Source organism: Thamnophis elegans, chromosome 1 (genome assembly GCF_009769535.1).
Source record: "Thamnophis elegans isolate rThaEle1 chromosome 1, rThaEle1.pri, whole genome shotgun sequence".
NCBI lineage: Eukaryota > Metazoa > Chordata > Lepidosauria > Squamata > Colubridae > Thamnophis > Thamnophis elegans.
The window spans coordinates 101,337,862-101,350,040 of record NC_045541.1 but is presented as its reverse complement, the minus strand read 5'-3'; the positions used below and the strand labels follow the sequence as shown (position 1 = coordinate 101,350,040).

Here is a 12,179-nt window from a genome sequence, read left to right as displayed (position 1 = left end):
GATCTCACTCTACCGAATTTTTGCCCTAATCCTTCTCACAGTCTAGAATGCAAATGGCACAGGTTAGACGTAAGACATGCTCTTAAGATCTATATTGCCAAGACGGCCGTTTTCAGGCACACTGAAGCGCTCTTTGTGTCTTTCCATCCCACAAACAAGGGTCTAAAGGCTTCTCCGTCTATGTTGGGAGCTGAATCCAGTCAACCATAACTAGAGCTTACATGGCACATCACCTCATGCCTCCATCCAACATCACGGAGCATTCTACATGCAGTGCGGCTATGTCAGCAGCGTGGACAAGGCAGGCCTCAGTGGAAGAGATCTGAAAGGCGGCCATCTGGGTGACTCCTACTTCCTTTATCCGCCATTATAAGGTGGATAGATATGTGTTGGCAGATGCGGCATTCGGACGCCGGGTCTTTCAACAGGTTCTTCCCTCTTCAAGCTCCTAGCCCTGTCTCATTCCCACCCGGGGACACACCCAGTTTTGGTACGTCCCATGCATGACCGCTGTCTCCACAATGTTGGAGAATGGGGCATTGGTTCTTACTTGATATGCCCTTTCTTGAGGCAGGTGGAGACAGCGGTCATCCCCACCCTTTAGGCCCTGGCCTAGTTCGCGGAGGGAATTCTGGGAGTTATACTAAAGCATCGGAGGATTGAAAGCAGTCAACTAACGCATAGCAGTCTACTTATCTCCTTCATCACAAAAGCGGGAGGACACTCTTTAGAGGCGATGACATCACTTTGGTAGACTCAGTTCTATTGGTTACTGACTGAGCTAACCCATGCATGACTGCTGTCTCTACCTGCCTCGAGAAGGGGCCTATCAGGTAAGAACCAACGCCCCATTCTTGTACATATGGTAGGCAATATACTTCATTATCAAATTGCAGCACTTGGCTTCAGTGAGAAGACACATTCAGTAGTTTTCATCAATTAGCACTGTCTTTCCTGAGAATAGGTGGAAACCAGGCATTATATCTCTGTAGGCATCCCAAGCCATTTGAGCAGCAGTGTTCAACTCATCCCCCTCTCAGAATCAGAAAAGTGCAAGATATAAGTATTTTTCTGAGCTCATCAGTAAGGCTTAGCAAAATGGAGAACTGTTGACTGGTTATGGTATCCTTATTTTTCTTGTTGGGAAACTACAATTTGCCCAGATAATTCCACAAAATGATGGATGCAGACTCATAATTATCCAGGTTATTTTCTCCTAAACCTTCCTTTATTATTTGTTTTGGTACATCCAGGTGTCATTATGGGAGCAGTATGTGGAATACTCCTTCGCATGGCAGCTCCTATTAATCCTGATGTCGTCATGTTGATAGCCTTCCCAGGAGATATTTTGATGCGGATGTTGAAAATGTTGATCCTCCCTTTAATTATCTCAAGTTTAATCACAGGTGAGATATATTACAAATAACTGGAATTTCATATCTTGTGAAAAGTAAAGACCTTTAGGATCATGCTGATGGCTTTTCAGAGTTTAATAATTTTTTCCCCATAATTCAGCACTATTATATCCTTGGTAGGAGAATCAATAAAGTTAATCAGTACTTTATACTTATGTTTATAAAAACAGATTATACTTTATTTCTAATTATCTGTAATTTATAGGATTCTGAGACAGTGAATGGCAATTCATTAATAAGGATTAGAATGTTACAGTTATTAATTTTTAATACCATTGAGTGATGTTGTTTCCTCACTATTCCCTTCTCTGATGTTCTTCTCTCTGTTCAAACACAGAAATTCCTTTTGAGTCTAATTATTGATGACTCTAATGACAGAATTAAAAGTGAAATTGCCTCTATTAATCTGAGATTGTCAGAAGATATCATACCTCAGGAAGACTACCATATCTAGGCCACAAACTTCTGGATGACCACTAGAGAAGAGCAAAGAGTTTGCAGTTTTTTTGTGTTCTTGTTGACATCTAGTGATCTTCTAGTAGGCATATATCATAGGCCTACTTCGGGGGTACTATCAAACAAAGCACCTTGAGTGAAAAATATCACATTGTACAAAAAGAACTTGTATGAAGCAATGTTCCAGGTATATGAATAATATATATATAAGTTCACAGGCCTAAAGGTATTTCTTTAGAAGTATTTCCTTACTAAATATAGTGAGACTGATTTTGGATGAATATGCATAGGATTTTTAGAAACCATGGAGAATCAATTATTCAATGGAACAACTTCCCTCCAGAAGTTTTGGGTGCTCCAACACTCGAGGTTTTTAAGAAGAGAGGACAAACATTTGTCTGAATGTTAGCAAACCTTTTTGGCACTGAGTGCTGAAATGGAAGCGTGCACACACAGGAGAGCACCAGAAACCGGAAGAGCAGTTCCCCTGAGCTGAGCTTCCAATTTTCTGCATGTGCGTTGGTCACCTGGTCTTCTGGTCTCTGACGCAGATGCAAATGCAAAGACCAGTTAGCCAGTGCGCATGCGCACACCAAAAACCAAAAGCTCAACTTCCCAGCAGGTGAATGCACGCCAGGAAGCTGTCCCCACGCATGTGAAGACCAGCAAAGACCATGTGCGCCAGAACCCTGAAGAGCAACGGGTGACAGCTGGCATGCCCGTAGAGATGGCTCTGGATGCCACTTCTGGTACACCTGTCATAGGTTTGCCATCACTGGTAGAGGGCCTCCTGCTTGATCAGGGAGTTGGACTACAAGACCGCCAAAGTCCCTTCCAACTCTGTTGTTCTGTTACTTTTTTAAATTTAACTGATCAATTACTTTTATTTTAATTTAACTGTAGAGATTTACAGGTATCTAAATTGAATCATTGTGCATATTTATCCTTGGTATTTTTTTATAGAAATTGTTATGTAGGACTTTCTGTATCAAAATCATATATAGGAAAAATAAAGAAAATCTATACTATTATATTAGCTTGTGAAGTATACAGGCTAGTGAAAATGTCCAAAATACAACAGCAAGAGTGTATACTTATTTACGAAATGCTAATCATAAGAAATATGCTTGGCCATTATGCAGGTTCGCAATAATCAAGAAGATACCTTTTGTGTCTAAATTCTTCCCAATTCAATTCTGGTTACAGGGCTGTCTGGACTGGATGCTAAGGCCAGTGGTCGATTGGGGACGAGAGCTATGGTATATTACATGTCCACAACAATCATTGCTGCTGTCCTGGGAGTGATCTTGGTGTTAGCCATTCATCCTGGCAATCCAAAACTCAAGAAGCAGCTGGGAGAAGGAAAAAAGAATGACGAAGTATCCAGTCTTGATGCTTTCTTGGACCTTATTCGAAACTTGTTCCCTGAAAATCTTGTGCAAGCATGTTTTCAACAGGTAAAAGCTGCATGTTTCTTACAGGAATATAATATGCGTGATAATTATGAAAACATCCTTAAGTGAAATAAGTTGAACAGAATAATCACTGCACATGTCATTTGCTTTACCAATTTGATACATTTATACTTAAAACATATTTGAATGATAACTGACAAAGCTTCTGTTTGAATCTTTATTGGATGAGCTGCTCAGTATGCAAAAATCATCTTTTTTTAAATTGATGCCTTGATTTCTAGTGAAAGCTATGCAACTTCCCTCTGGATTCTGATTTGTTTTATTAAATTGGAACCTTAAAATCTGGATCTAGTCTTGTCTGAACTATAACCAGAGCCCCAAAGGTGCTTTTTCAGGAGGTAACTGGACTTTCTTGATTTTTTTTCCTTTGAAGATGTTTCGCTTCTCATCCAAGAAGCTTTTTCAGCTCTGACAGGATAGTGGGGAATGGAAGGATTTATATTCCTTGCAGGCAGCTGGTCATTTGCATCCTTGTAGAGAGTCATTGAAGCACTTGGAGGTTTATCTGTGCCTTTAGGGTCACCTGAATAATGCTCCTGGTTCCTATGGTCTGCAATTTTTTTCCTCTGGAAATCCATTCCTATTCCCACACCATTCAAAGGATGTTCATCCCAAATTGTATAGTTAAAAGTCTTCAAAAGAAAATACAAGAAAATCCAGTTGCGTCCTGAAAAAGCATCTTTGGGACAACCATGATCTGGATGACTGAGAATCTCTGTAGACTATAACCAGAGCCCATTATTTGGGCAAAACATAGAGAAACATTTTCAATACATGCCAAATATTTAATTTATTCAAAGATTCATTCAAAGATTAAATAGACATGACCGTGTCTGCTCAAATGCAACCAAAACTGCTTAACCTTAATATGTTGTATTTTTGATTTCATAAGAATATAGATTCCCCCCCCCCCCCTGTTTTTAATCAGGAATCGGGATTATTTGAACAATGTTATTTAGAAAAATCTGGAAGGCTATAGACTGCTCATTTCAGTATTCTGAAACTGTTAACAAGGTCAGGGTCACCAGTGTTGCAAAAAGTGAATTAGTTTAGAAGTGTTAGATGAGTTCGAGGAAGTGCCACAAACAGTAAAGAGTCAAATGATGGTTTCTGAAGACTGAATGGTCTTCAATGAATGTATCTACCCAAGTAAGGTCTGAAATGTTTTTGGATTAGAAAGATGGTGAGAATTCTCTATTGTTTTTACTCCACTTTTACAAATAAGTAAATACTTTAGACTGGGGTGACTTTTTCCTGAGAAAAATACATTAGTATGACTTTCTACTAAGGTTGTTGTTAGTTGCGAAGTCGTGTCCGACCCATCACAACCCTTATGGACAACGTTTTTCCAGGTCTTCCTGTCCTCTACCATCCTCTGGAGTCCATTTAAGCTAACGCCTACTGCTTTGGTGACTCTATCCAGCCACCTCATTCTCTATCGTCCCCTTCTTCTTTTGTCCTCCATCTCTCCCAGCATTAGGCTTTTCTCCAGTGAGTCCTTCCTTCTCATTAGGTGGCCAAAGAATTTGAGTTTCATCTTCAGGATCTGGCCTTCTAAAGAGCAATCAGGGTTGATCTCCTCTAGGACTGACCGATTTGATTACCTTGCAATCCAAGGGACTTTCAGGAGTCTTCTCCAGCACCATAGTTCAGAGGCTTCAATTCTTTGGCACTCAGTCTTTCTTATGGTCCAATTTTCACAGCCATACATTGCAACTGGGAAAATTAGAGCCTTGACTATACACACTTTTGTTCTCAGGGTGATGTGTCTGCTTTTTAGTATGCTGTCTAGATTTGCTTAAAAGTTATATGATTTGGCTTTTTATTATCTAAGCTTTGTGCCATACTCACCAGGAGATGCCCTTGAGCTCTTTTCTCCCACTTCTCTCCTGTTAATTTGTTTAGCAGTTACATGAATTATTTTGTAATGTAATGGACAAGACCTGCTGTCAACCTTTTTTCAGTTGTCTCTAAAGGCGTCAGTTTAGGAATTAAAACAGTGTATTTATCTGACTTGTATCTCTAAGCTTATCCTTTCTGCCTAGAGGGTAGGAAAGGAGCAGAACCATCAAGACACACAAATTCAGACAGGGATGCCAAAGTCAAGACGACAGCTGCAATGGGGCAATCAAAACTCTGTCTGGTATTTATGTGTGTCCATATATTAAAAAAATATTTTTCCCTTTCAGTATATTATATTTTATTGGCTGCTGAAAAAAATGGGGTTAATAGGCAAAGCAGGAAGTTAAACATCAATTACACAAGTTTCTTTTTTAAGTTTCGAGCAATTCTAATATTAAGGAGCACAATTTTCATATTCACAGAATCGTGGAAAAAAGAAGTATAGGGAAAGCGTAGGAGTGGTATCCATTTAAAATGCTAAACTGGTCTCCTCCTTTCTAACTAATTGCGTTTGACACAAAGTGAATAAACTGTTGGGCTCCTGAAAAGCTGCCTAATGAGATAATAGGCTGAGTGGGAGGCAAGGCAAGCTGCTTCTTATACTATATTAGCATTATCACTTTTTAAAAAAATTGTTTGCTACTCATAATGTTACATTATTCTTCCAAACTATTCATTTCAACTCTTTCATTGCTTCACTATTCAGATTCCTATTTATCCTATTCCGGTTTATTCAGATTCCTGTTATTGATATTTTAACCCATTAGCACACCAGCTTTGACTGATGGATCTGTATTCACACAATACATTTTCGAACACCAAACAATTAAAATTGAAACAATAAATGAATTGCACAAACACTTAACAGTAAGAGTGACAATAATGCAGAAAGCAAAACAAATCCTACCAAAAAAGAATATGAGTCAATCCACGAGAAGGCACCACATTTAAGGAACTAAAAGTGTTTTACAAAGGAGAGAAAAGTTTTATTTGCATGGCATAAGATGACAGTTTTAAATCTGTAGAGGAACAGAAACTGGTAAACAAAAGAAAGCTAATTAAATTTTTGAGAAAATGTAGCGTTGAGTAATACATGACAAAGAAGATTCTCCTTTGCTCTTTTAAATGCTGTAGAAGATTTAGAATGAGGGACCATGTGCTGAAACAAAGATCAATTCAAGGCACAAATAACCACATTTATGAGTGTTCTTCATTATAGTTGTGTATTTCCTGAGGTGCCTTTACATATAGGTCATTCTACCATCACCCTTCCTCCGTGTTTTTAACCAGGTCTGCTTGTGATTTAGAAATATTTTTGGATCCAGACTTGAGTTATCCTCATTTTAATAATAATTTTAAATTACTTCAATATTACAGAAGTAAAATCATTTGTGGTAAATATCACATCAAATGTGCTTTTGCCTTTTAGTTACTACAGTAGCTTGCTTACCTCTTCTAAGATATGCTTTAAATAGGCTGGACACATGCCGCTCCTTGACCTATTTCTTATTTGTGAAGGTGTAATCTAGTTATGGTATCAGCAGATAACAATGCCTGGCTGGCCCTGGAAGGTGTCTTGGGATATTGGATGGGACACCTTCAAAGAATATCAGAGTTGTAGGCCAGAGTAGGGAATTGAAAGCCATTCTAAAAGAAAGCAGCTATAAGTCACTTATACTCTGTTATCAGGAAAATACTTATTGCTAAGTCCAAGAACAAGGTGGAACAATTCAGGCAGTGCTTTACAAGTAGTCCCCAACTTACAACAGTTCATTTAGTGACTGTTCGAAGTTACAATGGCACTGAAAAGGGGGACTTATAATCATTTTTCACAGTTACAACCATTGGTCAGCCTCCCCATGGTCACATGATCAAAATTCAGATGCTTGGCAACTGGTTCACATTTATGACAGTTGCAGTGTCCTGGTGTTCACCTTTTGCAACCTTCTGACAAGCAAAGTCAATGGGAAAGACAGATTCATTTAATGAACGTGTTACTAGTTTAACAACTGTAGTGATTCACTTAACAAATGTGGCAAGAAAAGTCGTAAAAATCAGGCAAAACTCACTTAACAAATTTCTCATTTAACAGCATAAATTTAATGTGGTTGTAAGTTAAGGACTACCTGCATTTGTTTACACCCAACAGTCAGAATCTAAACCCTTAGTTGTCCCAGCATATAGATATGCTCTGGAAGATACTAGGGAGTGGCTAGATTTACTCTTTTCTTCTGTCTCCTATCCGTCTCTGGGCTGGGCTATTTTGGGCTATCTCATCTCCTCCCCTTTCTGGGATGTGCTCCCTCCTTCCTGGGAAACCTTCCTGCTCCCCTCTTCCTTGTCATTTCACTATAGCACATGACACCAGCTCCTCTTCTGTAGGCATCAACTCTGACAGTTATGCCCATGTACTGAGAAGAGGTCAAGAGTAACTTGAAGCTGCTTTTTCACTTTCAGTTTGACCATACTTGTAGTCTGTGGAGATTCTCAGTGATCCAGATCATGGTGGTCCCAAAGGTGCTTTTTCAGGAGGCAACTAGACTTTCTTGTGGTTTTTTTTTCATTTCTCATTCAAGAAGCTTCTTCAGAAAAGTGTCAGAGCTGAAGAGGCCTCCATTCCCCATATCCTGTCAGAGCTGAGAAGCTTCTTGGATGAGAAGCGAAACATTTTCAAAAGAAAAAACCAAGAAAGTCCAGTTGTCTCCTGAAAAAGCATCTTTGGGATGGCCATACTTGTAGTTTTAATTAGACTTAAAGAAAAACTTCAATAACAGAGGAGAATCGGTGTCTTCAGAAGCCCTCAGAATGGTGTTTATGTTCTGATTCATAAAAATCTGCAAAAATAGCTCCCATCTTAACATATGAATTATATAAACAGTATCCAGAGACTTTTGGAGTTTCTTGAAAACTAATGCAAAGTAAATACTGATGTAACTTTGATTTATTTATTTATTTATCGTATTTGTATACCCATCCACCTCATATGAAAGTGACACTGGGCGGCATACAGCACTAATTTTTTTAAAAAAACAATGCATGCATAAAAGCAGTTACAAAGATAAAGATAACTATAAAAATACATATACAGTAAGCCAGGAGAGAGTGATATTTACCACAATCAGGAAGCCACAGCAAACTCTCCCTGGTCCCTTGAGGTCTGATAACATAGTCAGGTCTTGAAAGAGTTGCAGAACATTGAGAGGGATGAAGCTAATCTCACTTCTGGGACTCCACATGTCAGGTATTGTGGAAGAGAAGGCATACCTCCTGGGACCTGCCAGATATATTGTACTGGTTCAGTTAAAGGGACTAAACTCTCTAGTGTCTGTAAATTGAATATTGTTCAAGGAGTACTAGCTAGAATTTGGGATATAAAATGTGTAGTGAACACATTTCACAAGCACATTGAAGATGTTACTGACATTTTAGCTTTCACTCACTCTAAAATAACCAGGAGAGAAAGAGAAAAGAATTGCTACACAATAGTTCTATTCTCTCTTTGTGCTTACTGTTCTTCTGATATAGAGAGAATACTTCTGAAGATCTGCTATCCGGTGGAAGCTTTTCTATGCAATGAAGAACGTAGAAAATAGAGATTGGACATTTTTGGAAAGTTTCCATTGATAAAACCTCCATGCCCATATTGACACAAGGATGTATTAGATATAAAATTTTCTACTTTTTAAAAAAATTACTTTAAATATAAATTTAAAATGTTGATCCTTTTATTCTGCAAGCTATCCAAATACACTATATTTCCAAAAGTATTCACTCACCCATCCTAATAATTAGAATCAGGTGTTCCAATCACTTCCATGGCCACAGGTGTATAAAATCAATTACCTAGGCATGCAGACTGTTTTTAGAAACATTTGTGAAAGAATGGGTCGCTCTCGGGAGCTCAGTGAATTCCAGTGTGGAACTGTGATAGGATGCCACCTGTGCAACAAATCCAGTCTTGAAATTTCTTTGCTCCTAAATACTCCACAGTCAACTGTCAGCTGTATTATAAGAACGTGGAAGGGTTTGGGAATGACAGCAACTCAGCCACAAAGTGGTAGGCCACATAAATTCATCCAACATCACAAATACGCTTCTGGAAAAATGGTCAAAAATTCCCATAAACACACTCCTAAACCTTGTGGACACCCTTCCCAGAAGAGCTGAAGCTGATATAGCTGCAAAGGGTGGACCGATGTCATATTGAACCCTATGGATTAGGAATGGAATGTCACCTATAGTAAGTTCATATACGAGTAAAGGCAGGTGAGCGAATACTTTTGGCAATATAGTGTTACTTTTTGTGGGGTGATGTCCCTGTAAACAAATATGGCAAGTGGTTGTTTTTTTTATTCGGATTTGATACCACATAATTCCAACCTGATTTGGGAATGAGTATTATTTTCTTCTAAAGAAGCACTTCCAAGTTTGAAGAAATATCTCCAATATGTGTAGAAATCAGATAACTTTATTTCATTTTGTTTTATAGATCTCACCATAAAGCAGCTGTATACAAGAGCCTTTTAAAAATGTGTATAAAATAGACAGTTATTGGTGTTTTGCAATACTAGATCCATGAATATGTTTTAAGACTAAGCCCTAGAAGTTGGAAAAACAGTGCCTAAAAGGCAATTTTCCAGTTGCATTTTCATTCTGCATTTTATTCTTTCAGATTCAAACAGTTACCAAAAAAGTCCTCATGCCACAAGAAATGGAAGAGCCATCTAATGTTACAGATTCCATCTTTACCATCGTGAATGAAACAGAAGTTACTCCAGAGCCTCAATTAATTATTAAGAAGGCCCTTGAGTTTAAGGATGGAATGAATGTCTTAGGTATTTTCTATATTCTCTCTATATTAAATTTATTTCATAGACATGTTCTGTCATTCAAAAAAAAACCTGAAATTATTTATGTACATAATAGATTCTTGATCTATTCCAGTGTACTTATCTTATGCCAGTTTGAATCTAGGCAGTTTAGGTTAAATTTGAAGCTTCCTTCAGGGGTATATTCACGGAAGCAAACACATTGGTTTCACTCAATTTTCGAGAAATGCCCAATTACATAAGAACAGTTGCAGTTGCATCTACTTCACACTAGTTACCTGTGGAGATGTATAGAGCATGGATGTCAAACCCACAGCGTCACATTGCCATCATGTGATGTTTCGTGACGTTTTTCCCATTAGTAGAGCTGGGGTGGGCGTGGCTTGCACGTGACACATCCGATTCAAGGGCTGCCAATTTAACACCCCTGATATAGAGGGAAAGACATCCTATTCATTGCGGTGAATTAGTTTTGCATATATAAGTGCACAGTTAAAAGAAAGTTGGATTTTTAATGTTAACTTTTTATATCGGAATATCAGTTGTGATGCCATTTCTGTAAATATGTTCAGGCACATTTGCAACCAAAAAAGGAATTGTGGCTGAGAAATAACAGTGTTGAATAATAGCAGTCAGTTATCAGCTGTGCTATTAAAAGGGAGGGTTGCAGAAGGAACACACAAAGTCCTTCTGAACTGGGTAAATCACACAAATCTATTAACGAGAAGGCATTTGAATCAAAACTATACTTAATATGTTATTTTTTTTAGAAATGCAACATGTATATGTATTGATTAAATGTCAGATATTGTGAAATCCTGCCAAGGGGAATCTGAATAGGCTAAATGTGACCTTTGGGCTCCAATCATTTTTTTTCCTAACTAGTATCTAAGACAAAGCTGATGTTTTTAAGAAGACTGAGGCTACTGATTCAGAGGTGGATTTCTATGGTTCAGCCTGGGCGAACCGGTAGTGGCGGCGGCAGGAGACTTCACCCAACCGCCCAGACACTTTTGCGCATGCGCAGAAGCTGCACACGCACACGATCGAACCAGCAGTAAAAAAATTGGAAACCCACCACTGTACTGATTGGATAATTAGTTGCTGACATTGCAATGGACAAAACATTAGCTAGTTTCCACTTAAAGGATTTCATTTATTCTCAAGCACATCTAAATAGATTAGACTTATTTTCAAGCTTTGGTCCTCCTAATAGAGGCCAAGAATGTTCTTTCTTAAACAATTTTTTTCTGCTAATAATTCTGCATATCTCTGAAACCAAGACACAGTTCAGTTACATCAGAATGAAGATTAAGCAAGGTATTGTGTAGTGGGTAATAGCATTTATTGACTCAAAACTGGAACTGAATTGCCTGAAATTTATACTCTGTGCCCACAGGGTCTTAACCAGTCATAATATATTGAAAAACTCACCAAAATATGAATATTCTAAGTTTCCCTCCAAAACAGTTGGAGCTAACAGTTAGGGTCATCTAAAGGTTAGTTTCGCTTTAGCAAGGCTTAACACAACTATATAAATTCAGTTCATAACACAAAGAACTTGAACAAACTTAAAATAGAATGTCTTTGCAACTCCTTGTATTTCCAAATCTGCTCTAGAAGTATCCCATTTTTCTGGAGTATATTTAGAAATGCAGGGAGAGCAGTGGGAGGACTGAATCAGTTCCATCCTTAGTTTTTGTATTGTTTAGGAATTTTGTAGACACCTTAGTATCATTTGAAAACAATTCATTTCACAGATAGTTTCTTGTAACTCTACTCCAAATGCTTATGAGCTTCTGCATCAGATTCACAAAGATGTTAATGAGATGAGAAACTAAACTGATCCTTGACTAAGAGCCACAGAGCAAAGCTACTCCCTCAACTCCATAATCTGTGAATGCTTGGTCAATTAGAACTGAGTTTCTTCAAAATAGTATCTCAAATTCTACATCAACCAAACTTTCCATAACTGAGGTCAGAAATACAGGATGCCTCTGAGTGGTTAAGAAAAATCAATAGAGGTGTATATTGTTTATTGAATTATATGCTATATATTTTATTTCTGGGAGTGATTAAGACATTAAGCTATAAATAGGGGG

At 38.1% G+C, this 12,179-nt stretch overlaps 1 protein-coding gene across 1 annotated transcript in view; it reads left to right on the top strand.

The window, feature by feature from the left end:
• The window catches only part of SLC1A2 (solute carrier family 1 member 2), a 35,307-nt gene that overhangs the window by 5,228 nt on the left and 17,900 nt on the right, over nt 1-12,179 (top strand). Inside the window, exons 2-4 of the mRNA XM_032222255.1 lie at nt 1,254-1,406; nt 3,078-3,328; nt 9,921-10,083. Coding sequence (XP_032078146.1) covers nt 1,254-1,406; nt 3,078-3,328; nt 9,921-10,083 — 567 coding nt within the window. The remainder of the gene's footprint in view (nt 1-1,253; nt 1,407-3,077; nt 3,329-9,920; nt 10,084-12,179) is intronic.